The sequence below is a fragment of the Sceloporus occidentalis genome, unplaced genomic scaffold (genome assembly GCF_023333645.1).
Source record: "Sceloporus occidentalis isolate IW3139 unplaced genomic scaffold, rSceOcc1.0.p SCAF_1, whole genome shotgun sequence".
NCBI classification, from domain to species: domain Eukaryota; kingdom Metazoa; phylum Chordata; class Lepidosauria; order Squamata; family Phrynosomatidae; genus Sceloporus; species Sceloporus occidentalis.
In genome coordinates this window covers 24,576,378-24,603,040 of record NW_028316981.1, presented here as the reverse complement: position 1 = coordinate 24,603,040, position 26,663 = coordinate 24,576,378, and the positions used below count along the sequence as shown (strand labels likewise).

The following is a 26,663-nucleotide window of genomic DNA, read 5'->3' as shown; positions in this document are numbered from 1 at the left end:
TGGGGCAGAGAAGAGTGATTAGGATGTGCAACAGGGACCAAAGTGACAATACAATCACAATGTTATGGTGTGTATGTGTGCCAAGGATTCAGCTGGGACTCACAGATTGCTATTACTAGAATAGCAATCCCATGCTGGGAGAAATGTGGGAAATAGAATAAACAATTAAAAATCAACCAACCAATCAATATGGTCAACTAAAAAAACTCTGGTCCATAGTCCAAAACAGTCACTTGAGCCAGCCAGGTACAGTATGAGGCCTAAAGGAGTCTAACTAATGCAGCTGGAGTGACACTATTCCCAGCAAGGCACTACCATTTCTGGCCACTCATTTGAGGGATATGAAGTAGGACGGAAGAAAACCTGTGGCCTCACAGGTGTATTGGCATTGATTTCCTATTTCTATCTGCCTAGCTACTAGAGAGCCATGCCTGAACTAGTATTTCACCACATCAGGAAGGTCCAAGGTCCTCCAACCATCCCTGAAATAGGGCTTGCCCCATAGCAGCATACAGGAAGTGCATCTCTCTCTTTCATCATTGTGACCCTGCCATTCAAAACAAGGAGAATAAATTAAGGCCATTCGTCACTCTGATCTTTTTACAGCTCAGTGGGTGCAATGTTAGACCTTGGCAGAATGCATGAGATTTAGGTGTATGAATAGAAAGCTTGGATGAATCAACAATCAGAGTTTGTTTGTATCCTGGGCTGGGAAGTAAATGGGGTTGGAAGAAAAATATAGACTTTGGAAGCAGAGGCCAAGGAAAAAAGGTTTAGCTAAGGAACACACACGCACAATATACAGGTTGTCTCAAGGAACTCAGCACAAATTACAGGTCAAGTCTCTTTTATCCACAATTCTAAAATCCGAAATATTCCAATAACCAAAACTTTTTTCATGGATGGCTAAATTAGTTACACCTTTGCTTTCTGACATTTCAATCTACACAGACTATGTTTCATGCACAAAATTATTAAAAATATTGTATAAAATTACCTTGAGGCTATGTGTATAAGGTGTATATAAAACATGAATCCCGTTTTGGGCAGAAAATTTATCCAAAAAATTAAAAATAAAAATAAATGAATTTTACGTTTACCTAGATTCAGGCCAGTCTACATGATATCTCATTATGTAGTTACGTATATGCAAATATAGGTATTCCAAAATGATAATAATAAAAAATATCAAAAATGCAAAAAACTGCTGGCCCCAAGCATTTCAGATAAGGGAGAATCAACCTGCAAATCAATGGCTGTATTTGACAGCTTCATGTATTCAGTTGAGAAGACCAAAAATGGGCAGGTAACACAAGCTAATAAAGGGATACATAAGATTTAGAAATAAGCACACACTTTTCTAGGGGGACCAACTCGCCATCTACAGAACAAGTGAACTTATCAATAAGAAAGATATATGCACTTCAAGATAGGACATATGTTCATGAAAAAGAACTATTTCTAGTAAATCAAACGTAAATTCCTAAGACATCCAGCTCTATACTAGATAGGGCTGCACCCCTCAGGCTTGGAAGAAAGTCATTTCCATGGCCTGCCATCAGTTCTGTAGTAGCAAGTGCATGAAGAAAACATGTCCTGCCTAGGCAGAGACCTCATAAAGGAATGTCACACCGAGTTAGACCAATAGATCAGCTAGCCTCATATGATCAAATCAAGCTCAACCAGTAATGACCCTTGAGGGTCTTGGGCAGAGGCATTTTCCACACAAGCTAGTCTGATTTTTTTTTTAATGCTAGGGACTGAATCAGAAGCCTCAGTTGAGCAAAGCATGGCCCCATACCCATGAAGTCCTGCCCACACTTACAAGGCACTGTTAGGGAGCTCATCCGGGAAGCTGCAAGGAAGGGATGAATCTGTCTGCTCCTGTATACTGCCACTCCCCGTTACCAGCTGCCAGCTGCCAAAGTCGGTAGAGATGGAAGATCCAGGCAGAGAGTGGTCGGCTGATCTGGGGCAGGAAGAGAGGAGACGGTGCAAGTCAGTGGCTTTATTCAGCAACTTCCGGCCCTTCTGCTACAGCCCCCACTGATCTCTGGCACCTCAGAGTTGCACTGATAGTGTATCTCCATTGTCAGCATTAAGGATGCAAAGCTGTGTCAGGTTGCAGAGCTCACGCTGATTCCCTCTATAGTGAAGAGATGATGAGCTTGATGACAGGAGAAGAGATCTGAATTTGCAAGGCAGGCTGAACTGGACCAAACTGGAAGTCAGTCATGCAGGGGCCACAAAAGCCAAGAGCAATCCTGCCTGAAGAACCCAGGAGAGCTGATGCTATTCCCAAACAGAAGCCCTTCTGCCATGCCATGCAAGCTAGCAAGCTGATCCAACACAAGTGTGCAAAGGAGCATGGAAACAAACAAGAGCTTGGTGTGGCTGGTGCTTCTGGAGGAAGTTCAGGATCTTCTTTTCCCTGTCCATCCCAGCCTGATGAAAGCTTGTGTCCTGAAGCAATGTCCCTAATGTAGTTTTCCCAGATGATGGAGGTGGTGCCCCCAAAAGAGACACAGTAGACCACACAGGAAGGAAGCTTGTGAAACCAGGCATTTAATACAAGGAGTGATCCCAGAAGAGCAGAAGAGAGAGAAAATCTCACCTCAAAGAGTGTTAGTACCAATCTCATCTTCCTCCAAAAATAAGCCACTTTTCAAGCTCCACACCATATTCATGTCTTTTCTTTCATCTGATAATGTGCAGTTGGTGGCTCAAGGCTGACACATAATGCTAAGCATTAAGCAGTGGTACAAGCTGGGTGATTTGGAAGTAACAAAGCTGCCAGGAGCAAAGCAGCATCAGTTCTGCAGCAGCAAGCTCATGAGGAAAGGATTTTTTTTAAAAAAGAAAAGACCTTTTAGGCTATTGCTTTCAATTGGCACCCCAACAGCTGTTGACATTTTTGCAGTAGCAACAGCCCTCCTTACCTGAAAGGTCATTTGGATGTTCAGGGGAAAATCCAGATTTTTAGCTTGAAAAGGCTACTTTCAACTCTTGGCAAATACCACCTTTCCTCTCTCTACCTCCCCAAAGTCATCATAGGTGGGTGGTTGCCACCTTTGAGAACAGAAAAGATGAAGAAAAGAGGCTAGATTTCCAGTTCCTTATACCAGAACCAGACCATCAACAGGGCAAGCAGGCCATTGGTTCCTCCAGAGGCTCTACATCTTAAAACACATTTATTCTTCATAAACTTTCCACAGAACATTATAATCCAGCATACAGAACTCTCTGTTTTAATAACTAACCCAACAGCATAGAAGATGGGATACTTAGCCAACATAAGAACAGCCCTCCTTTCTCAGGATAAAATTCAGGCATCTTGCTTGGCACAATGGCCAAATGCATACCACCAGTAACCCACAATGACAAACTGCATACCACCAGTGACCAATCAGATGCCTTCACAAAACACACCAGCAGGTTTGGTTGGCAATAAGTCTTCCCTGCATTTGTTCACTAGCAATAAGACCTGTCACATAATCACCAACTACTAGTTGGTGATGGTGGGTATCAATATACAGGCAACTATCAATCTAACTTTCTGTATGCCGAATATAGGGATGTTTTGACTGCTCTTTTCTCTTTCCTTTCTACTGACAACTTTCAGGTAGTGGTAAAGAGAACTGAATTTGAACTACAGAAAAAGATGCAGGCAATTACGTGATAAACACCAGGATACATCTTCACTGCAATCCTCAGCTGGGGAGGGATTTGGCTATGGACTTGCTGCTTTTCCGAGTACAGCATAATGAAGCAAAGATGGGGGAAGGGAACAAAAGGAATATCCAGAAGCCCACTTGACTCTATCTTGAAGGTGTTTATAGAAAGCGCTTCAAATCTCTTGTTATAAGGAAGCCAGCAAGACAGGCTTATAAGGATGCAGAAAAAAGGAAGAACAATGTGTGTTATATGCACAAGTAAAATGGAGGGAGCGACAGATATATCTATTGGGATTATGCATTAAGTGACTCCTGAAGCAACCAGCATAGATCATTTCCCTACTGCCATCACAGCAATCATTCTCTCACCGTTTGCAGTGGATATCTGGTGGGGAACATGGTTGAATAAAGCCTCTATGTAAATACAAGAAAGGATACGGCAAATGGCTTGCCAAGGAAAAGTGAGAATATCCTTGATAATGACTCACCAACGTTAGTGTAGAGATAAAGGCAGCAGGTGGGGGTAGGGGAGACAGAGTGCCACAGTAGGGTTCAGGTAATGAAGAAGCCGCCTTCTGCCATGCTAATTGATAGGAAAGATTGTGCAAAGAGAGGAACTGCCCGCAAAGAAGTGAATGATAAATGTGATCCATGATTTTTATGGATCACAGAAGATTTTCCATCTTAAACACACAAATAAACTTGATGGGGAAAACAGTAGAATTGTTCCATGAAGGGGAAATTGATCTAGGAATTCAAATTCCAAAGATGTAATCTTTCCTTCTGTATATTGTTTTGAATATTTTCATGCTTTTCAGATATTTGAGGGCCTGGAATTCTTAAACACTCAGGCAAAATTCACAGAGCTCAGTCTGCCAGTAAAATAGTCGAACTGAGAACTGGAATCTGCTGAATACCAGCTGCTCAGAGAGGAGTGCAGGAAGGAGACCCAATGGAGAAAATATTGATTTCTTGGTCAACAAAGCAGAAGTATGAAAAAGAAACCAAAGAGAGTAAGTGTCCATTCTGACATGTCTACAGAAACACAAAGTTGGATACAAAAATTTACAGAATCAGACAAAGATCCAGTATCAACTGCTTAATTGATAGCAGTTTTTTTACCCATCTGTGCTGGTAAATGTTGATTGTTGCTCAGTTTAGTGCAGCAGAATCTTTTGTTTTCATAAGAAACAGAAAATTCTAGTCCTCACTGTTGCAGAGAAAAGTGTGTGTGTGTGTGTGTGCGGGGCAGGGGGGAAATAATGTTGCCAACAAGGTAATTTGAGCAGGCTACCCAGAATACAGGGTTTGTGTGCTCAGTCCATCCTCCCAGGGTTTCTGGCTTCACTCTTCAAATTACTGTACATCCTCTTGCCTTGTTCTCTCACTTTTTCCCTTAAAGGCATCTGAATTCCATAAAAATCCAATCTCAGTTATGCAAACCAAGCCATTCTTGTAAGGGTAAAAATGACACAATTTCTATTATCACAGCATTGCAGTAATCTCATCAGTGAAACTGGATTATGCTTCAAATGCCAAATACCTCCACCTCTCAAACAGCCAAAAAGGCAGGAGAGATATTTTGCTATGACAGTTTACCAAGATGTACAGAGATCAGGAATTTAAGCCCAGTTGCCAAGAAATGGAGGACAAAACAAAGTGTCAAATATTGTTTTCATTTCTTTTTACCTTTCAAACTGAGTTCTAGTAGATCCTAGAACTAAGTTTTGTTAAAAACTGCTCAACTTGAGTAGCTGGAAAATGTTCCAGAAACTCCCCACCCTTAATCCTTTTGTAAAGGGCTCACAGCTCAGTAATTTGCATATATCAAAACCTCATTAGCCCACGGTCCTAGACAGCAACTCCTCATCATAGAAGGCAATATCAACAGTCTGAATATACAAAGAATAGCACAATATATTCCAAAGAAATCACATCCCTTTTGCTGGGTAATATTCAGAAACCCCTTGGCTCTTATCCCTCAACCCAGGCAACACAGACTTTTTACTTTTATGTTTTTCTCTCTGTGCTTAACTTTTTCTGGAGTTTCAGCCCAGAAAGAACACTTGAGTGGAAAACTGAGAGTTTCTGTGAGTAGGAAAGCAGAGCTGGGTGGGAGAGGCTTACTTACAGAAGCTCTCAGTCTTCCACTTAAGTGTTCCTTCTGGACTGAAACTCCAGAAAAAGTGGGAGAGGTTTTGGAATAATAAAGCTGAGAAAGACATGTAAAATGTGGTCCACAGCATGCTTGTGGCTGCCACTTTTGTTGTTAATCAAAAGACAATGGTATATTGCTCTATGGGGAAAAGGCTGAAGAACTGGGTTTGCGGTCCCATCTCCTGCACTGTCCAATACACAACCTAACTGGATTGTGTCCATTAATTTCAAGAGGCTTTCTTTGGCGTCTTTATCCCAATGCTGCTTCCCACACCCTCAAAGTTCCTGCAGCAAAACAGAAGCAAGCACACACAACAAAATCCAAGCAATTAAAAACAGTTTTAAACTATTTAATTGATTCTACTTGTACACCACCCTGAAGTCCTACGATATAGGGCAGAATATAAATATTAAAGTATAAAATAAAGCAATAAAGCATCATTTTGATGGCCACAGGAACTGAGTTGTTACTGTTCTTAAAATTAAGAGCAAGAATTATACACCCACACCCTAAAAGCCTAAGACGTCAAAGTCTAAACACCAGGTCAATGAAAATCAACAATGTGATATGTTAGTTATGAACACATGCGATGCAGCTCAATTGTAAGCCAAGCTGAAGACTGCTGTCTGTGCTTTTACGGATTTGGTCACAGTCATTCAGATGCTGGCTGTCAATGAGTGCCACCCTGCTCCCCAAATGGAAGGGAGCAGGATACTTCTTAATAATAATAATAATAATAATAATAATAATATTTATTTATATCCCACCACTCCCTATGGATTGAGGCAGGTTACAGTGAAAAAAATAAAATACATAATACATCCATCATCAACATTACTCAATCCCCCAACCCTCTACCCTCAACAATGCAGTCAAAACAAGTTAAATAATAACATGGATAAAAACAATTTAAAAACAATTTATGAAACAACAAATAGAGAGACAACTTGGGGCAGAAGGGGTATACTTTTAATGGGAGGTCAGTCTGAGAAGGCCTGCTGGAAGAGATCTGTCTTGACCGCCTTTTTAAAGGCGTCAAGAGAAGTGATACGATGGATCTCCTCCACAGTCAACCTGGTCCTCTTTGGCTGCAATAAATTCTTCCCAGAGGACCTGAGTGTGCGGAATGGATTATATGGAAGGAGGCGTTCCCGCAAGTAAACCGGACCCAAGCCATTTAGGGCTTTAATGGTAATAACCAACACCTTGTACTGTGCCCGGAAGCTGATTGGCAGTGGAGGGATTTTAAAATAGGTGTTATATGGTCAAACCTGGATTTACCAGTGACCAGTCTGGCTGCCGTATTTTGGACCAGTTGAAGCTTCTGAACTTGGCACAAGGGTAGCCCCATGTAGAGCGCATTGCAGAAATCAAGATGAGAGGTTACCAGCGCATAAACAACAATTTCTAGGCCCCCTGGCTCCAGGTAGGGTCGCAGCTGTGATGACAATTGGAGTGACGAGTCCAGGAGCACCCCCAAGCTCCAAACACAGTTCTTTAGGGAACGTGTGACTCCGTCCAGAACTGGTTGACATATCTCCATACCCAGATTAGGAGTCCCTATAGCAAGTACCTCCATCTTATTAGGATTCAATTTAAGTCTGTTTTTCCCCATCCAGTCCATTACCGCCTTAAGACATTCATTCAGAGGAGAGATGCCTTCCTTAGTCACTGCAGCAGTCTGAGACACAGAGAAGCAAATCTGGGTGTAATCAGCGTACTGATAACACTCCACTCCATGTCTCCGTATGATTATACAGCAGTAAACAGGACCCTTTGAAGAGAAAGCAAGCTAATGAGGGCAAGGTGGGCCATGACAATGCTGCCCTTTCCCTTAGGAGGAAGACCATTATGATCTGCTAGGTCTTCAAGCAGTCCATAGCCTCTAAGCTGAAGCTTTGGGGAAAAAGGCATCCTTTAATTAGGTCATTCCAAGTTAACTGGAAGGAGGAGGGAGAAGAAACTCTCTCAATCACACCAGCACACATTCATGCTCTGTCTCAATCACTCAAACGTCTTAGGCTGATCCCACACTTCAGAATTAATGCACTTTGACACTATTTTAGCTGTCCTGGCTGCATCCAATGGAATCCTGGGATTTGTAGTTTGTTTTGACAAACTACAGCCACACAGAAGGCTAACTATCTCACAAAACAAGTCTCAGAATTTCATAGCTGTGAGCCATGGCAGTTAAAACGGTGTCAAACTGCATTAATTTGCAGCGTGGATGCAACCAAAGTCTTGGGGCCCAGGGATGGTATTCAAGTTTTGAGCCAGGGTTTAGTTCAAGATAAAGCTGAATGAATGTCACTTTGGAAAGTGTGTGTGTGTGTGTGTGTGTGTGTGTGTGTGTGTGTGTGTATGGGGCTTTTGTTGTTTGTTGTTGTGTGCCTTCATTTCTGACTTATGGCAACCGTAATGCAACCTATCATGGGGTTTTCTTGGCAAGATTTGTTCAGAGGAGGTTGGCCACTGCCTTTTGTTAAAGCCCAAGGTCACCCAGTAGGTTTCATAGCTGAACTGGGACTCGAACCCTGGTCTCCAGAGTTGCAGTCCGATGCTCAAATCACTATACCATGCTGGCTGCCTAAGGACTATTCCCTCCTCACAACTACCAAAGCTAGAATCATATCATGTAAACACAATTTTTAACAAGTTGAATACATTTGCATAATTTCTATTTACAATAATCCTACAATATCTATAAATTGTAAAGTTTGAAAAATATGTCTTTTTTCCCTTCCTGATCCATAAGATCTTGATTACAGCCTGGATTTTGGTTTTTAAGGAGTGTTGTACCAGCTACTTTGATATATGACCAGCGGTGGTCTTGTGTAAGCAGCTGACTGCAGTAAACAGACACAGCAATAAGCAGAGTACAGAAATATTTAACCATAAAGACCAGAAACCTAACAATTACTCTATTAACAGCAGCTGGGTGGCAGAAGGTCTTTGTGGCAACTCCAAAAGCACAGCTGGCAAGTGAATACCACTTGGCAGCAGCAGTGCTTTCCCACCATGCCTATTTGCTGTCACATTAGAGCATTTACCGGCCTGACCTAAGGTAATAATTAGAAAGCCATTAAGGCCCTGAGCCAAACCACTTGCTGCAGAAGTCACAGGAGAGGATTTTGGCTCTTGGTTGCAGCTGCTGCCATCTCTGCAAAATATAAGTACCAATGGTTCGCAGGGAATACAGGCTTCCTTGGCCATAGAGGGGTTCCAGAGACCTATTCTAGAAAACAATAGGCATTTTTCAAAACAAGCATATACAAACAAAGAAAAAGAATCTGGATTTACTGGCTCGGAATCTGGACTATGTTTACAACTAGCCCAAAGGGGGACTGGGAGACATAAAGGTACACAAAGCATAAACTCTTAAAGACTTTGAGCAAGGATGGTGGACCTCCTTAAGCTTGATGTTTAGCCTGAGGGCCAAATTCTCTTTCAGAGAAAGGCTTAGGGGCTACATATCCATCTTGTGGAGGACTCAAAGACAACAAGACAGGACCCCAGATAACACATTTGAGTTCAAAGTTCTTGCTGTCAGGAATTAAGCCTTCAAGAGAAGCATTTCAAATGTCTCAATTGGGGAAAAACCTGTATAAAAGCTGGCAAACTACCAAGCAATGGCGGTATATAGAATCAGAGTTGGAAGAGACCCCAAGGGCCATCCAGTCCAACCCTCTGCTGTACAGGAATATGCAGTCAAAACACCCCCGACAGATGGCCATCCAGCCTCTGTTTAAAAACCTTCAAAAAGGAGCGTATAAAATAATAATAATAATTATTATTATTATTTATAGCCCGCCTTTTCTCAAGGAATCAAGGCGGGTTACAACATTTTACAAACCATACAATGCAATAGAGTAAAATATCAGTTACTATTAAAACAAGTCCCCTCCAACCCAATTAAAAAAAATTACTATCAAGGAACCAGAGTAATAATAATAAGAGTAAATATGACTCTCCCTCTCTCTCTGGCTTTTCTTCGCGAATGAAGATTCAGGAAGGACTCATCCCACGCTTTCTACAAGCGCCTTGATGACTAAAAAGGCCGATTTGAGATAAACAAGTCCAGTTGCAGAAAGCACAGCAGAATTTCTCCTTGGGTGATGTTTCTGGGTTGTGATTCTTTCTGCATTGTCGTTTCTGTTTGAGACTCGTTCGGCGTGAGTTTTCAAAAAAGGCTGCAGCATCGTGGATAGTGCGTCTCCATGCCTCCCGATGCGAGGCCAGGGCGGACCATTGATCGATTTGGCCAAGCCTGAGATGTTGTTTCAGGGAGTCCTTGGGCCGCCCCTCTTACACTGACCTGTGGCAAGTTCACCGTAGAGTATTATTTTGGGGTGATGATCCTTCATCCTAGAAACATGTCCTGCCCAGTGCAGCTGCGTTCTCAATAGCATGGCCTCAATGCTGGTGATCCCTGCTTGCTCAAGGACAGCAACATTTGTCACATAGTCAGTCCAGTGTATATTTAGAATTGTGTGTAAACAGTGCTGATGAAAGCGTTCGAGGAGTCGTAGGTGTTGGCGATAGGTGATCCATGTTTCAGACCCATAAAGGAGACTAGACAAGTACAATGGCTCTATACACACTGATTTTTGTGCTACGCCTCAGGTGTTTGTTACTCCAGACTCTTTTATGAAGCCTTCTGAATGCACTATATGCCTTTGCTAATCTGTGATCGATCTCTTTATCAATCTTAGCGTCTGAGGAGATGATGCTTCCCAGTTAGGTGAACTGCTGGACAGACTTAAGCACAGATTTGCCTACAGTGACATGAGGATGGTAGTGTTCTTCCTGTAGTGCAGGCTGGTAGAGAACTTCCATTTTCTTCAGGCTGACTTCCAGCCCAAAGAGCTCTGCAGCTGTAGCAAAGCAAGATGTTAGGCACTGCAGAGCTGCTTCCGTATGAGCAATGAGGGCAGCATCGTCAGCAAAAAGCAGCTCACGGACTAGATAGTTTAGAGTCTTGGTGCGAGCCCTCAGACAGCTTAAGTTAAACAAGCTACCATCAGTACAGTAGCGTATATAAATGCCATCTTCTAGAACAAATATAATAAAAGACAAAGAGAGGCGGGATAGTCTATATTTGCAGGGCAGACAGGAGACTTGCTTGGGGGGAGGGGGTTGACTAATTAGGAAAGGCCTGCCGGAAGAGATCCATCTTTACGGCCTTCTTAAAGACCATCAAGGTGGTAAGATGGCAGATCTCCGGCAGGTCATTCCATAGTCTAGAAGCAGTAGTGGGAAAGGCCCTGTGGGTCATAGCAGATAATCTTGATTTTTTAAGCTGTAATAAATTCTTCCCAGAGGACTGAAGGGTGCGGGGTGGACTGTATGGAAGAAGGCATTCCCGCAAGTGGTCTGGACCCAAGCTATGTAGGGCTTTAAAGGTAATAACCAACCCCTTGTACCGTGCCCAGAAACTGATTGGGAGCCAGTGAAGGGATTTCAATACAGGTGCTATATGGTCACATCTCAATGGATCTGCGACCAATCTGGCTGCCGTATTTTGTACCAACTGAAGTTTCCAAACTTGGCATAAGGGTAGCCCCATGTAGAGCGTGTTACAGAAGTCAAGTCGAGAGATTACCAACGCATGTACTACTCTTTCTGGTTCTCCTGGCTCGAGGAAGGGGCGCAGCTGGCATATCGGCCGAAGCTGATGACAAGTGCTCCTGACTGTCACATCCACCTGAGCTGTCAAGTGAAGCGACGAGTCAAGGAGCACCCCCAAGCTGCGAACAGAGTCCTTCAGGGGAGGTGTGACCCCGTCCAGAACATATCTCCATTCTCGGATTGGGGTCCCTACAGCAAGTACCTCCGTCTTACCTGGATTCAATTTGAGTCTGTTTTCCCTCATCCAGTCCATGCCATTTGTGCAAACTCCCAGAAAGGTTAATTCAATCCAAGGGCCTGAGGTTCCCCATCCATCATGGAGGATGTAGGAAACTGTATGCAACAAATTAGAAAATTGCACAAGTGGGAACTTTGGAGTAAGCCTGGCAGGCCCCACACCTCCTAGGGCCCCACTTAGTTCAGGTTCTGGTTTTTAAAAAGACTATATAGACAAAGATGGTGGCCAGTTTGTTGTTAACTGTCCTTGAGTCAGCCCCAAATTGAGGCGACACTATGGATTGAGACATCTACAAGACCCGCTATTCTCCACTGTCCTGATTAGTTCTTGCAAATCCATGCCCGTAACCTCTTTGATTTGAGTCGATCCATCTGGTGTGCAGTCTTCCTCTCTTTCTACCTCCTTCTACCTTTTCTAGCATTAAAGTCTTTTCTAATGAGTCCTGCTTTCTCAGGTTGTGGCCAAAGTATGACAGCCTCAATTTTGGTTTCCAGGGAGAATTAAGACTTGATCTGTTCAAGGATCCACTTGTCTTTTTGGTCCACAGTATCCTCAGCACTTTTCTCCAGCACCACATCTCAAATGAGTTGATTTTCTTCTTATTCACTTTTTTCACTGTCCAGCTCTTACATGTATACAGGGTGATTGGGAATACAATGACTTGGACAATTCTAATTTTAGTGTTAATTTACTCTTTAGGGTCCTATCTAGTTCTTTCATAGCTGCCCTTCCCATTATTATTGATTGCAGTCTCCTTTCTAATCAATGCTTGATCCTAGGTAAGGGTACTCTTTTACTATTCAGTTTCTTCATCAGCTAGGTAGAATTTATGTATTTATTCTGTGGTCATTATTTTTGTTTTCTTTACGTTCACTAACAAGCCTGCCTTTGCACTTTCATCTCTGACCTTCCTTAGTAATTGTTCCAAGCCTGTGATGTTTTCTATTAGTGGTATGATATTGTCCACATATCTTAGATTGTTGATATTCCTTCCTGCTATCTTCACTTCTCCTTCTTCTGAGTCTAAACCTGTTCTTCATATGATATTTTCTGCATACAATTTGAACAAATAGGGAGATAGAATGCAGCCTTGCCTGACCCCCTTTCTAACTGGGAACCATTCTGTTTCTTCAAATTCGGTCGTAACAAAGTACAGATTTCTCCTATCAGATGTGGTGGCACTCCTATGACCTTAAGAGCCATCCATAGCTTTTGGTGAACTGTGCAGTCAAATGCTTTGCTGTAGTCTATGAAGCACATGGTGATTATTTTTTTCTGGAATTCTTTTGCATGGTTCCTTTGCCATCATATGTTTGCAATGTGGTTCTTATCGTGAACAGTTTTATTGTTGTTGTTGTCAGAACGTCACTTGCCCAAGATCACCCAGTGGGTTTCATGGCCTAGCAAGGAACTGAACTCCAGAGTTATAGTGTTTGGACTACAGTCCACAAAACCCCTATGTAGTATGGCTATTTGAGGGATTCTGTAAGTTGTAATGCAAAAAGTAATTTTCCCAAGCTCTGCCAGGCAGCACTGCACTTTACCTTCTGGCAATGCTGTTTCTGAAACCAGAGTTCCTCTGCAAATCCAAGTACATTGCACCAGCTTTGTTTAATAGGTTTAGCAAAAGTGCATTCAGATGTGGCTTAACCAGTTTGTTAAAGCCGCATTAGTGTCCTGTGCGCATCTTCCATGGTGTTAATCCCACTGCCTAGACGCAAACACTTCTTCTCCTTTTGCTCCTTAAGCAAATTACCACTGTGGAACACAAGCTCGCCCAGAAAGCCCATTTTTCATAGTCTGGCCAATAATGACATGCAAACAGTGCCACACTGGCTTAGTATGATCCATAGTTAAGAAAAGATTGTTTGCCCCGGGGTGATTACCAGTCGTGTGTGTGTGTGTTACAGAGCATTTTCAGATTAGCTCCTTATTAGGATTACTTTTTTGTGTGAGGTATTTTTTTATCCACAATGGAGATGTCTCTTTATGAAGGGAAAAATCCTGCACACACATGAAGCTTCCACCAGGAAGCGGGGGACAAGATTTTCCATGCCACAGATATAGCAGTTAGGCAGCCATGTACTTACAGGTAAGTAAGCTCTTGTGTAACAGTTCATTTCTATCAGGGGACATGCCGACTAAATGGAGATAATGAGGTTAGGGGTGTGTGGGAAGGCTGATCATTAAATGGGTTCTTTAGGGCCAGGTGGGGAAGAAGAAAGAGGCTGAGTTTAATCTACTGGGCACTCAAGGTTTCCTCATCCCTGCTGTTCAGAAAGCAGACAAACTCCCACAGGGCAAGATTGAGCAATGCCATTTCCTTGCACTCACTCACAGTTTAGGCAGCATGGATGCTGGGATGCAGGCGCTTGCCAGCTTAACTATGCTTATTGGCTTCAATTAAAGTTCTCTGCTCTGGCTTGCAGAAACAGATAACCATGGGGTTTCCATCCTCAGAGACTGCTAGTTTGTCTGTAAAATTGGAGACCCTTCTCTTGGGGACCTGGGATTTGGGAGGAAAACCAATAAGGAACTGCTTCTTCTCCTTCTCCCAAGATACACAGCCGTCTCCCACACGCTTCCTTTTCCAACAACCCTTCGTGACTTGCCTGCCTGCCTCCTGCCTGTCAATACGCACAGAAAATGGCAGGTATCCAATTAAGTTACCTATTGTAGTAGCTGCTGGCCTACTGGAATGCCTGCTTCTCCAGTGCAGTGCAGCAGATGCTAAGTGTTTTGTTGCCATGGCCACGGGTCCAGGAGATTGGAAAGCCACACACAGCCATCTCCTCCCTTCCAAAGGTGACATGCTTTGTTTGCTCTGAGTGGAAACTTTAGCACCATGGCACAACATTGGTTGACATGGTAGGGACCAGGACCTGCCCTCATACCAGGCTGCTCCTCCAAGAGGGAATGCCAGCTGGGTAGCTCCTTTGCTTTCCATAATAAATCAGCAGTGGTCAAACTGTTGAATCTGGAAAACCATCTTCGGCCAAGCTGCTTAAAATCCCCTCACAAAGCATCAAAAAACGACTATCATTTCAGGGTGCAGTATCCAGCGCTCCTCACACAGACACTGAAGATGTTATAAAGCATCTTTCCCAACACAAGAGAAGGATGGTCCACAGGTCACTGGAAGAGCACATGCTACTCATGAAGTAAAACCCCCAGATGTAATCATGTCTATCACAGACAGCAGGACAGATCTCACACTGCTAGTTCTGTGGACCCCAGATGATATCAGGTTGTGTGCTTGCCTACTCTGATGGTCTCTGACCAAAGTGGAACTCTTCAAAACTAGGGACTGAGTAAAGAGAAGGAACAAGAAAGCATTCTCAGTCAGTGCTTGGTTGACAAAGTAAACGACTTCCTTCCTTCCTCTTCCTCCTCCTCCTCATGGGCAAGAGAGAGGTGGTCCCAAACCAGGAAAGAAACCCCCCACCCTCTCCAGTCAGTGAACTAAGATAGTTTGAATGCTTTTCAGAACAGTTCTCATGGTGGGGTCCACAGACCTCCATGGCAGGCTTTGTACAGGCTGGATATCTCCCTCTCGGCACTAGCAGCTCCAATTTAAAACAACAACAAGAAAAGAAAAGCAGATTGAGAAGAAATGATGCCTTGACTGATATAACAAGGCATCAACTAGGTTTCTGTCACAGAAGCTGCCCTTTTAGGGATATCACCCCACTTCCATAGAGGCTAGCTGGCTCAGAAGGGGCACACTGAATACTAACTGGAACTGGGGACAAAACCACTTCCTATTGACTTGCTCAAGAAATGGTACTCCATGGGCCACACTCAAGCTGCGTACAAGGCACAATTCTTGAGCAGGAGGAGCACATTTTGAAACCTGATATGCCAAAGGTGCCATAGTCTTTAGAGTGTCTTCCCACCACTGAAGGGCTACTGGATGAATCAGCACTGCTGAGGAAATGTCCCCAGCTCTATTACCACTTAGAACAGTGGAAGCCAGGCAGGTATCAATAGCAATAGCAAGTACATTTCTATACTGCTTATCAGTACACATAAGCACTCCCTAAGCAGTTTACAAAGTGTAAGCTAACTTAGTTTTTCGTGGGTTTTTCAGGCTATGTGGCCATGTTCTAGAAGAGTTTCTTCCTGACGTTTCACCAGCATCTGTGGCTGGCATCTTCAGAGAATGTTTGCCTAGAAAGGTCTTGGGTATATATTTTGTGTGACCTGGAAAGGCAGGAGTGATTTGCATGTGTATTGTTTAGTTGCTAATGGCAGGCCTCAAGGTGGGAGGGTCTGCAAAAGAGGATTAGTATCTGCTTGATAGCGCTCATTGTCTGCTGGGAGATTTCTCATTTCAATTTGTTGAGTCTTGATCTTGCCACTCTTCAGGATTGGTAGCCAAACCTTGTTCACTTTAAGGTTTCCTCGGCTGGGATTAAACTCGCAACCTTATGGTTTGTGAGTGTGTGGCAGTAGTACAGGCATTTAATCACTGCGCCACCAGGGCTCTCTCCCCATCAACTCAGAGCTTCCAAGTGGTCATTTCTGATCTATGTCAGATGTTTGTGACTCCAAACTATTTGTGAATAGCAATTTTGTGTGGTATTGGTGTGCAAGTATGGGATCTTGTTAAAATACTCTGAGGATACCTGGCTTCCTCCCTATAAAAGGAGTGGATTTTGAGCCTTTGTGATTACATGTTGAAAGAGACAAGGTGCAGCCTGGTAATCACTGATGTGTCTCATACCGTATTTTCCAGCTTGTGCTTTGGGAGTTCATTGATCTCTCAAGACTCTATGAGAAAGGCTTTACTTGAGCCTTCCTCTCATACAAATCTCTCCCCATTCACCACTTTTAGATATCACCAAGCACAAAACACACACACAAACAAAACAATAGATTTTTTAAAAATACAGCTGAATGAATGGCCAAGAATCTGTTGGTGTATACTTTCAAGTTGTTTCCGACTTATGCAACCCTACCATGTGATTTTCTGGGAAACATTTGTTCAGGAGGAGTTTGTTTTTGCCTTCTTCTGAGGTTGAGAGAGTGTAACTTGCCTAAGATCACCCAGTGGGTTTCCATGACTGAGCAGGGATTAAAACCCTGTTCTCCAGAGTCTTAATCCAGCACTCAAATCACTACACCATGCTAGCTCTCAGATAAGAATTAGCACCACCTAATAGCAAACAAACAATGCAACTACCTCTTTCTTTCTTTCTTTCTTTCTTTCTTTCTTTCTTTCTTTCTTTCCTTCCTTCCTTCCATAGGTAACAACAGGGGAGGCTTGCCTAGAAGTTAACTATGACTTTATAATCTTTTATTAAGTAGCAAACTTTGTTAAACAACGTTTGCCTGTTCCTGAGCTAAGAAACAATGGAACTAGAAAACTTAAAAGTTAATGATCCCTAATTTTAAAATAATCAAAGACAATGCAACATCCAGGTGAGTTCACTACAGATCTGCTGAGAAGAGTTGTAGTATAGTATCTTACTATGCTTGGAGAAAAGCCACAAGAGATATTCCTTTTATGCACTTTCCAGTATGGATTTAGGAAGCAAGAGCTTAGTTGCATAACTTTATTTTAAAATGCACTACACCTAATCCAAGCACAGTTCTGAACAGCATACAAAAATCCCCTGCACAAGACAAAATCCCTAAAAACCATGACTTCATAAGCGCCAAGATGCATGCACATATACACATACACATACATGTGTGCAGATCAGTCAAATGCAAACCTGATTTTAAAATTTTTACAATGCAGCTAAAACCAATTTGAAAGATTTCTGTAGTTCAGATAATCCCCAAATTCAGAACTACCACAAAAAATAAAATAAAATTTCTGCATAGGATCCTAAACTACCTTCTTTTTCAAATGGAAGGGACATGAGGACTGTTTCCTTCTACTCTGCCTCCCCAACCCAAATTCCAATATTAAAAGGCGGCCCAAAAGACAACATCTGCCCCTAGAAGAGTAAACCAATGAGCAGGTAGGAGAGAACAGTCTTGAACAGACAGCCTAAACTTGAAACAGTATTACTGCACACTAAGCTGTATTTTTCCCACTGGTATTTTAAGGAGATTTCAGTTTAATTTGTCCTTTGCTATGTGGTTCATTTTTTTATAATCATGGTTTTTCTTCTTACTGATTGGAGATTCTTTTTAGTTCAAACTTGGTTATTATTCTTCTGCTTTTATTTGTCATAGCTTTGTCTTTCCAAATTCATCTTCCCTCCAAAAGAATGGTATTTGATGCAAGGTGGTTTTTGGTTCCTATTGTAATCAAGAGCCTTGCACTTTTAGTAATGCATTCAATCATGTATGCTTTATACCTCCAGAGGATTCTGAGCAGCTGAGACATTCACCTCACATTCACAGCTACAAGTCAGACCTTACACAGCATTAGGGCCCTTTCAGCATCTGCTTCTCTACTGCCACTTATAAAAACCCCTCCATTTCCCATTAGTCTCAGAGCTAGCCCTCCACACCATATCTTATCCATCAATTTTAGGTAGTTACTGCCCATCTAACTTCTGAATTGTATGACTTCTATACTGAGTTTTGTCTGCTTTCTTCTGAGGGTATACAATGTCTGCAGGGCCTTGAACCCAGCTTTTTCCAAGCTCCAACAGGAAAACAACTAGACAGTACTGGTTTATATGATCATGTCCTATGCAACTCTCCCATAATTTAGCTCATTTTAGATGCAAACACTATGTAATTTTTGGCTTCCGCTCCAGGCTTTTCCATCCTTTTTAACCACATTTAAGCATTTGAAGGATTTTTTTATGAACTGAACACCATGGGATAGGGAAGAAGAGAAACATGCCTGCCCAACATTGCAAGGGTCCCCAGCAATTCTGCACTGACTTCTACCTGTGCCATACAGAAAAAAACCTTCCTCAACCCTGCTCAAGTTTGTGTGAGATCCTTTCCTCCACCAACTCTGCCAACTGCCCAAATATCACAGTTACATCACGCAGAGTCACATATTTATGCTTTCACCCAGTCCTTTCCTAACTATGTCCAAGATAACCTACATAGTCCTTTAACATCCCTTTCTGTGTAAGAAGTAAGAGTCAGGCATGTAATGGGAAGATTTGTAAAAAGCTGGGAACTATGTTAGATATTCATTTCCCTGTATCCATAGATTTATTTCAGACACATACATCTAGAAACTGAACTTGGCATCACAAAAAAAATCTATTTTTTTTAAAAAATAGGCTTTTAGACCTCATGGTCAAAGAAGGAGTTCTGAAAATTGTGAATTATATGAAGTTCCAAAGCACAAAAAGTGAGTTGAGTAAAACTAACTAGGGCGGCTGGTTCAATTCAGTATACTCTCATATGGTTATGGTTTCCAGACCCACAGCCAATAAAAGTCACTAATCACCAATCTTAGCACCTTTACTCTAATTCCAATTTTCATCAGTCAGGAGCCAGCTGTACCATCAGGCAGTGAAAACAGCTCCCCAGGCAGCAAAATCCGGCCATTAGTAGAGCAGCAAATTGTCACTTTAACTGTATTTGTAATGCAAGAGACAAGGAGGTGCACACCATTCACTTTTTCCAGCATGTTTTCTAACATGAGCACTTGGTGATAAGTTTCTAAGACACCCTCCCCCATTCCCTTAAATACATGGACATTTGTATCTAAAGGATGGATTTCTTCTGAGTGTACATAATTTTTTTTCAGATGAAAAAATCAGGATTTCATCTGCTGACAGGAATATACAGAAGTCTTCTCAAATATCGACATGGCCACTTCCACTGTAGTCCCACTTACCTGCTGTGCTCATACTGATTGTGCTGTTTCACAGGCCTCCCAGTTCCTCCACCCTCTTGCTTCCCCTTACCACTTACTGTTACAAAATACAAGCCTTACTTGCACCTCACCTGGCCTTGGGTACTTCCAGTGGACTGCTGCCCAGTCTTGAGAAATTATCCGAATGGTTGGAAGAGGAGGAACTAGAGGACCTTGCTTCAAGCACTCCCTGGAGAGGCAGCTTGTCTTCAGGCTGTTGTGCCCGGCTCCACAGAACTGTTTGAGGGGAGGATGCACAATTCTTCCTCCTGTAAGGACAACACATACACACAGGGAGTTGGGATGGGCCTGGAAGTAACAAAGTTACAAACAACTCATTACTTGTAATTAACCCCCTTTATCCAAGAATACAACATTATAATTTGTATACAAGTTACGACTGTATCTTACTGAGAGATACTCTTACTCCTTTTGTGGTGAACAGTAGTTATGTTTACAGGGGATGGCCACACTCAATGGCAGAGGAGAAATATCATGGTTCTCATGCTGGCTTGTGCGGTACCTTGGGCTCTACCATTGATACTGAGATGACAGTGAAGTGGCTGACAGGACGGTTCATTTTGAACTACTGGTTAATGGTTTGTAGCAATCAGATGATTTTTCAAAAGTAACAACTTTAGTTTTAAGGACTGGGGAAGTTTCCCCCCCCCCCCCCCCATTTAACTGCAGCAGTAATTTTTTTAGAAGTAATTTTCCAAGATCTGAGCTGGGCAGGATACTATTTCAACTGGCAAATAAATCCCTTGACCCTTTACCAAAAGGGCACACCCAGAATTTTCAAAAAGCTTAGGCATTCAACTAGAGCTGAGGATTGTCTCTCTAAGAGCCAGAGCTAACAGCACTTTCCATGAAAAAGGCTCAAGGGAACAAATATGTTAAACACAATTAAACCAAAGTTGCTAAATTATTTAAAAAAACATTAGCAGAATACTGAAGGACAGGCAGCCACTAAAACAATTAAAACATCCTCCAGTAACATAACAATTCAGTGCTGCACATTAAACACACAAATCACTATTCAACACAGGAGCTGAAAGCTATTTGTATCACAGAAGCCCTCCTAAATATAAGATTTTAGCCACACAGCTTTAAGATGACCAAAGGGGGTATTTATACAGTGCTTTAAAAAATCCCTAGAACATACTGTGCAGTATTTTTAGTATACAGTCTAATACATTAGGCGGATAGCAGTCTGCAAAGGAAGATCAGTATTATTGTCTCCATTTTGCAGATTAGAAGACTGAGCCTGAGGGAGCCCAGAGGTACCTTGTTAGCCTGAGCTTAGAGTTCTTGTTCTTAGACATTAAAGTATGCTATCCCAGCTCCTTAGAGACCAGACAAGACAAACTCTGCATATTCTGTGGTCCTTCATTCATGTTCCCAAGACAGCAGGGCCTTTGTTGCTGCTACTGGGATTCACTGTTTTGATCTCCCAGCAATGATGTGGTGAGGCAAACCTTTAAAGTGTTTTTTGAGTGGATAAGACAATCCAACACTGGGTTGAACTTCCACTGGCTCACTCAGAAGTGACATCTCCATGCCCTGCACATTTCAGTGACCTCTAATTCCCCTCATAACCCCCATTTCCACATTTCTCATACCCACAAATCCCTACCCCATCTCTTTTTCTCCTCCTCTATAGTCCAAGCATTTTCTTTTTTAAAAAAATGACAGGTTAAAGGCAGATTACATTTTGAAAGTAGATAAAAATGTAAAAGTGTGAAAATTTGCATAATCAATTCTGCTGGTAGAAATTTAGTTTCCCGGCACATAGAAGGTGGAAGCGAAGGAGCAGAAACAGTATGGTGACACAGGCCACATAAAATGACTTCCTTTCCTTCCACATCATTCCATCAGACAGCCTTCGAATGCTGTCTGAAAAGGTTCTCCTATACCTGTACATGTTATGTAGACAAAGTGAGATGACTGAGTCAATGAGACTATTGTCTAGAAGCAGACTGCACAGTGATCCCTTTGCTTCAGGTGCTGCAAACACAGAAATATCTCTAGGCTGGCTCAAGATATAGCCAGGTTCACCCAAACAGAAGCCCTGTTCAGTTGCAGACACGCATGGGACTAAGGAGAGGCTGTGATTTCTCTTGAGTTTGGCTGGGGGTACATTTTGTATGAGCCAGCCCTTGACAACCAGGAGATTTGAACCTGCCTCTCTTGCTCTCTGCAGCCATACATGCCCTACTCCAATCTTTCAGCCACCCCCGATTCTCCAGCTGCATGCTGAGCGATTATCAGAAGGCTGGCTTATTACCCCTGGCTGTGCACAATAATAAGGGCTCTCTGCAAACCCCAGGATTTCCTCGGAAGACCCTCAACAACTTGCTCTCAGAAAGCGTAAGACAGTGGGACAAGCTTTCAAGAACCTTTCTGCTCTCGTTGCCTTGTGATTGCTGCATTGTGCGCGGGACTTAATGAAGTGCCTAATAACACAGCCACAGGCACTCAAGCAGGCAGGCAGGGAAGAGAGGCAATTAAAAAAAAGGAGGCTTTTAAAAACAGAACAGGGCTTCCCGCAGCTTCTGCAACTGTCCCAGCTTGAGCAGGAGGGGGAGGTGAGAAAAAGAGAACACAAACAGAACTGGCAGCTAAAAATGGTCTCCTTGCTTGGAGGACGTGCCACCTTCCCCCTGATCCTGCCTGTGCCAAGTTGCCTGAGGTAGTCACTGCCTCTGCCAGCCTTACAACACTTTGGCCACCACATCCATGTCAAACTGAGGGCTTTAAAAACCACAGACTACCATTATGATGTGAAATTGAGGATACAAGTCCCACTGCAGAGTTTAGCAATCTCTGGTTTCATTTTAAGAGCAAAGCTCTAGCCCTCATATTTCCAGTATGGAAATCTGAAGAGGCAAATAAATGTCTTTAAACAATTGCTCTTTAAGCATGTAGGTGTGAGATACAGGTCTTCCACTGGGTTTTCATTCAGTTTATATTAGGGGTAAGTAATTGCCAGTGTTACAAGGGAACAGTGCCACCCCCACCCACCAGGAGCTACTCACTCCAAAGCTGTTCAATTTCATTGATGCTATGGGGGGGGAAACGTTTTCACTTTTTAAAAAAACACCTCTCTCTTAAAATGAGTTGTGTGGGGTCACCTTGTTTGGGAAGTAACTGGCACATCTGGAGGATTCCAGGGGATCTAATTGGCTCCCAAATAAGGTGCACATTTCCCTGCACCTAATTTTGCCTTTGTTAAAAAAAATAAAAATAAGGGCTTTTTATTGGCATCACAACAGTACTGATAGGAGGGGCCTTTAAGGACCATTAGAACAGGTGTGTTGTATATGGCTCATAGGCAATATATTGTCTTTCCCTGCAACCCTGGGTTTAACTCTGAAACCTTTGTTGATAATCCCTAGCCATTGTCCCAATGCACATTGGTTTTATTACTATTCGTCGAGCGATCACTTCCTAATTTAAGCTACCCACAAAGAGCACACAAGGCCTCCACTGGATCTGGACCATCTATGTATATAATAAGAGACGGAGAAATGGAAAGATGGCATTTACAGAAAAAGAAGAAAGGACCTATAAAGTATCACAGAGATTCTCTTTTGAATATAAGAATTTAAAAATCAACTTATAGTGCAAAATAAGCTGCTAAATTATGAGTGCTCTATTTTTGCCCATTCAAGAGCATCACCAGAAGTAGGGCCATCAATAAAGTTTGCTACCCAATTCCAACAATTTGTCTTAGTAACAGAATCTGGGTCTTCTGGCTACAGAATCACTATCTCTTAGTTCAAAATTCTAGATACTCCTACAGCCAACTAAGGTGACCCAGAACATTCTTCAGCTACTAATGAGGAGTTTGATAGCACTGCTGCCTATATGGTACTCATGGTCAGTTTCTGAGTATTCACTATTGTGCACACAAGAGTTTCATGAGGGGTGCTGAACAAACTTAGCAGGGACCCTGTTTCCATCCTTCCCATACTATGCACAGAGCTACACACATGCACACACACACAGTACTTTAAGAAGCAGCCTGACAACTGCAAGCAGAGGATTCACTGTTACCCACAGGATTTCCAGCTGCCTCTCAGCACAAACCCGATTTAGCTCAGAATAATTGCACTGTAAAATATCATTAGCACACATGCTTGGGGAGAAGACAGAAAAATTAAACTGAGCAGGGCAAGCCCGCAACAAGGCTGTGAAATCCCCAGCCCTAAGCTCCCGCCCCTCATGTCATGTGGGAATGCTGCTAGAGGCAAAAAAGTGACTAGGACCGCTCTAGCACAGTCTGCAAGGCCAGGAGAAAGAAGGGCTGGGGAGGAAATCAGCCCTCAGGTGACACTGGTTACTTTTTGCTTTCACTGCTAACAATCCTACAGATCATTCTCCTATTGAGTTCAATGCTAGGTTTTTGACAATGGTCTGCAGTTTTAGGAGTCCCTCCTACATAAAGAATCTCCTGTGGGGGGAGGGGCTTCCCTCCAATGTTTGCATGTCCTGGATTAGAAGATGGTAGAATGGCACTGGAAATTGTATGTTAGACAGCTTCAGTCTAAGGAGCTGAGCTACTTACTGCCAAGATGCTGGGAGAAAGGCTGGGGCCTCTGGTTGACAGGAATGGGAGATAAGGCAATATTTCTGCCTGCTTTCTCCTGACAACCCCTGCACTTCAAGACTGGAAGGGTCAAGGGTTTGAGAGGAGCCTCAACTCTACAACTCTCAACTCTAATTGGAACAATGGAAGGAGAACCAATTGAGAAAAGGGATTCCTTCACTCATGTTTTTGGATCCTCTCACTTTGGAGGAGAGAGAATGTGTACTGGGTCATTTCTACTATGATAGGTAATCTATGCAAAATACTCCAGAGGCCACTTTTGGGACATTGCTAACATCTAATTTTACACTAGGATGCAATCTCAGAAGCACAGCATGACTGAAACTTCTCAATGCCTATCTACCACCAGTGAAAGTTCCCAACTAAGGAAGGTGCAAGACCTGGATACCAACCTGAAGGCAATTGTGTAGGATTTTTTGTTGTTGTTGTTACTTTTTTAAGCTACAACATCAAGTCTTGTATCCAGTTCCTATACAGATGACCCAAGGCTATAAGCAGAGATGGATATATGTAATAACTTACCAAGCAGCCTGTGTTTGAGATCCTGCTGGCATCAGCTCCACAGCTTCATAGGTGAAACTCCCTGCAGCTCCAGGAGAGTTTTCCATCACAAGCGAGAAGTCACTGCTCAAGCTGGTGGTGCTGCCTCGGTCTCTCTGTTCTGTAACACAAAAATAAGATTGGATCAGCTCTCTTCCCACCCATTCCACTCCACTTCCAAAGTAACAATCCCAATGTCTTCATGAACAAATCCACATGGAGAAACACAACAAACAAAGCACCAAACCACAGATGCAGTGAGTGGAATGGACCACAATCCCATCAGTGGGCTAGGGTGGAATGTTGCAGTTGGGGAAATTGGTGCTACTACTACAGTAACAGCCATGGCTCAAGACTGTCTACCATGGCCCATATACAACATTCATTTTCACCAGCAGTTCTGGAGAGTCACATGCCACAGAGCAACAAAGTCTGACAGAACAGTTGGTTCTGTTGAAAGACTGGCATTGCTACCCCTTGAGAAATTGCTTGGTACCTTTATAAGCAGGGATGTTATAACTTGTTATAAATAGGTTGAGAGTTGGTGGGAAAAACCTCTTACAAAGCTTTTATATTTTTGTGGGGTTTTCAGGCTATGTGGCCATGTTCTAGAATCACAGAATCATAGAGTTGGAAGAGACCGCAAGGGCCATCCAGTCCAACCCCCTGCCAGGCAGGAAATCCAAATCAAAGCATCCCCGACAGATGGCCATCTAGCCTCTGCTTAAAGACCTTCAAGGAAGAAGACTCCACTACACTCCAAGGAAAGAGTGTGTTCCACTGTCGAACAGCCCTTACTGTCAGGAAGTTCCTCCTAATGTTTTGGTGGAATCTCTTTTCCTGTAGCTTGCATCCATTGTTCCAGGTCCTGTTCTCTGGAGCAGCAGAAAACAGGCTTGCTCCCTCCTCAATATGACATCCTTTCAAATATTTAAACAGGGCTATCATATCACCTCTTAACCTTCTCTTCTCCAGGCTAAACATCCCCAGCTCCCTGAGTCGTTCCTCATAGGGCACGGTTTCCAGACCTTTCATCATTTTAGTCGCCCTCCTTTGGACATGCTCCAGTTTCTCAACATCCTTTTTAAATTGTGGTGCCCAGAACTGGACACAATATTCCAGGTGGGGCCTGACCAGAACAGAATACAGTGGCATTATTACTTCTCTTGATCTAGACGCTATACTTTTATTGATGCAGCCTAAAATTGCATTGGACTTTTTAGCTGCCGCATCACACTGTTGACTCATGTTCAACTTGTGGTCTACTTGGACTCCCAGATCCCTTTCAATGTAGTTTCATTCAGCCAGGTGTCCCCCATTCTATATCTGTGCATTTTATTTTTCTGCCCTAAGTGCAGCACCTTACATTTCTCCATGTTGAATTTCATTTTGTTAGCTTTGGCCCAGCTTTCTAGTCTATTCAGGTCATTTTGATTCTGTCCTCTGGGGTATTAGCTATTCCTCCTAATTTGGTATCATCTGCAAATTTGATAAGTATGCTCCCAATTCTGTCATCCAGGTCATTGATAAAGATGTTGAATAGATGTTCTAGAAGGGTTTCTTCCTGATGTTTCACCAACATCTGTGGCTGGCATCTTAAGAGAATGCTTGCCTGGGAAGGAGTTGGGTATGTATATACTGTGTGACTCTGGGAAGGCAGGAGTGATTTGCATGTGGTAGGCCTCCGGGTGGAAGGGTCTGTAAAGGAGGATTACTGTCTGCTTGATTAGTGCTCATTGTCTGCTGGGAAACCCCTGACTCTTACCAAAGCCTTTCCCAGCTACTATCCAATAACTACATCCAAAAGTTATTGAACAACAGCTGGCAAAGTCTTTGAAACTGAGACATGAGAAGATTTTTGCCAACTACCATCTTTTTCTTCCTTAAAAGCACTGCTGGAACTGGAAAGAGAAACATGCATGTATGTTTATTTGTACCGCACAGTTTATGTTACAGCAGCCTTCCACAAACAAGTGCTCTCTAAGTGGGGTGGACTACTACTCTCATTTTGCCTTGCCAACAGTCAT

The 26,663-nt window shown here is 42.8% G+C and overlaps 1 protein-coding gene across 4 annotated transcripts in view; it reads right to left on the bottom strand.

Annotated features, from left to right (window-relative positions):
• MTMR14 (myotubularin related protein 14) overlaps positions 1-26,663 on the bottom strand; it is an 87,644-nt gene that overhangs the window by 9,994 nt on the left and 50,987 nt on the right. For 2 of the 4 annotated variants that reach the window (XM_089517598.1, XM_089517607.1), the window contains exons 16-18: positions 24,619-24,757; positions 19,577-19,753; positions 1,826-1,969 (exon numbers count right to left, since the gene is read on the bottom strand). In XM_089517598.1, the coding sequence (XP_089373724.1) occupies positions 1,826-1,969; positions 19,577-19,753; positions 24,619-24,757 (460 nt within the window). The remainder of the gene's footprint in view (positions 1-1,825; positions 1,970-19,576; positions 19,754-24,618; positions 24,758-26,663) is intronic. The other 2 variants (XM_089517615.1, XM_089517625.1) reach the window with 1 other exon arrangement.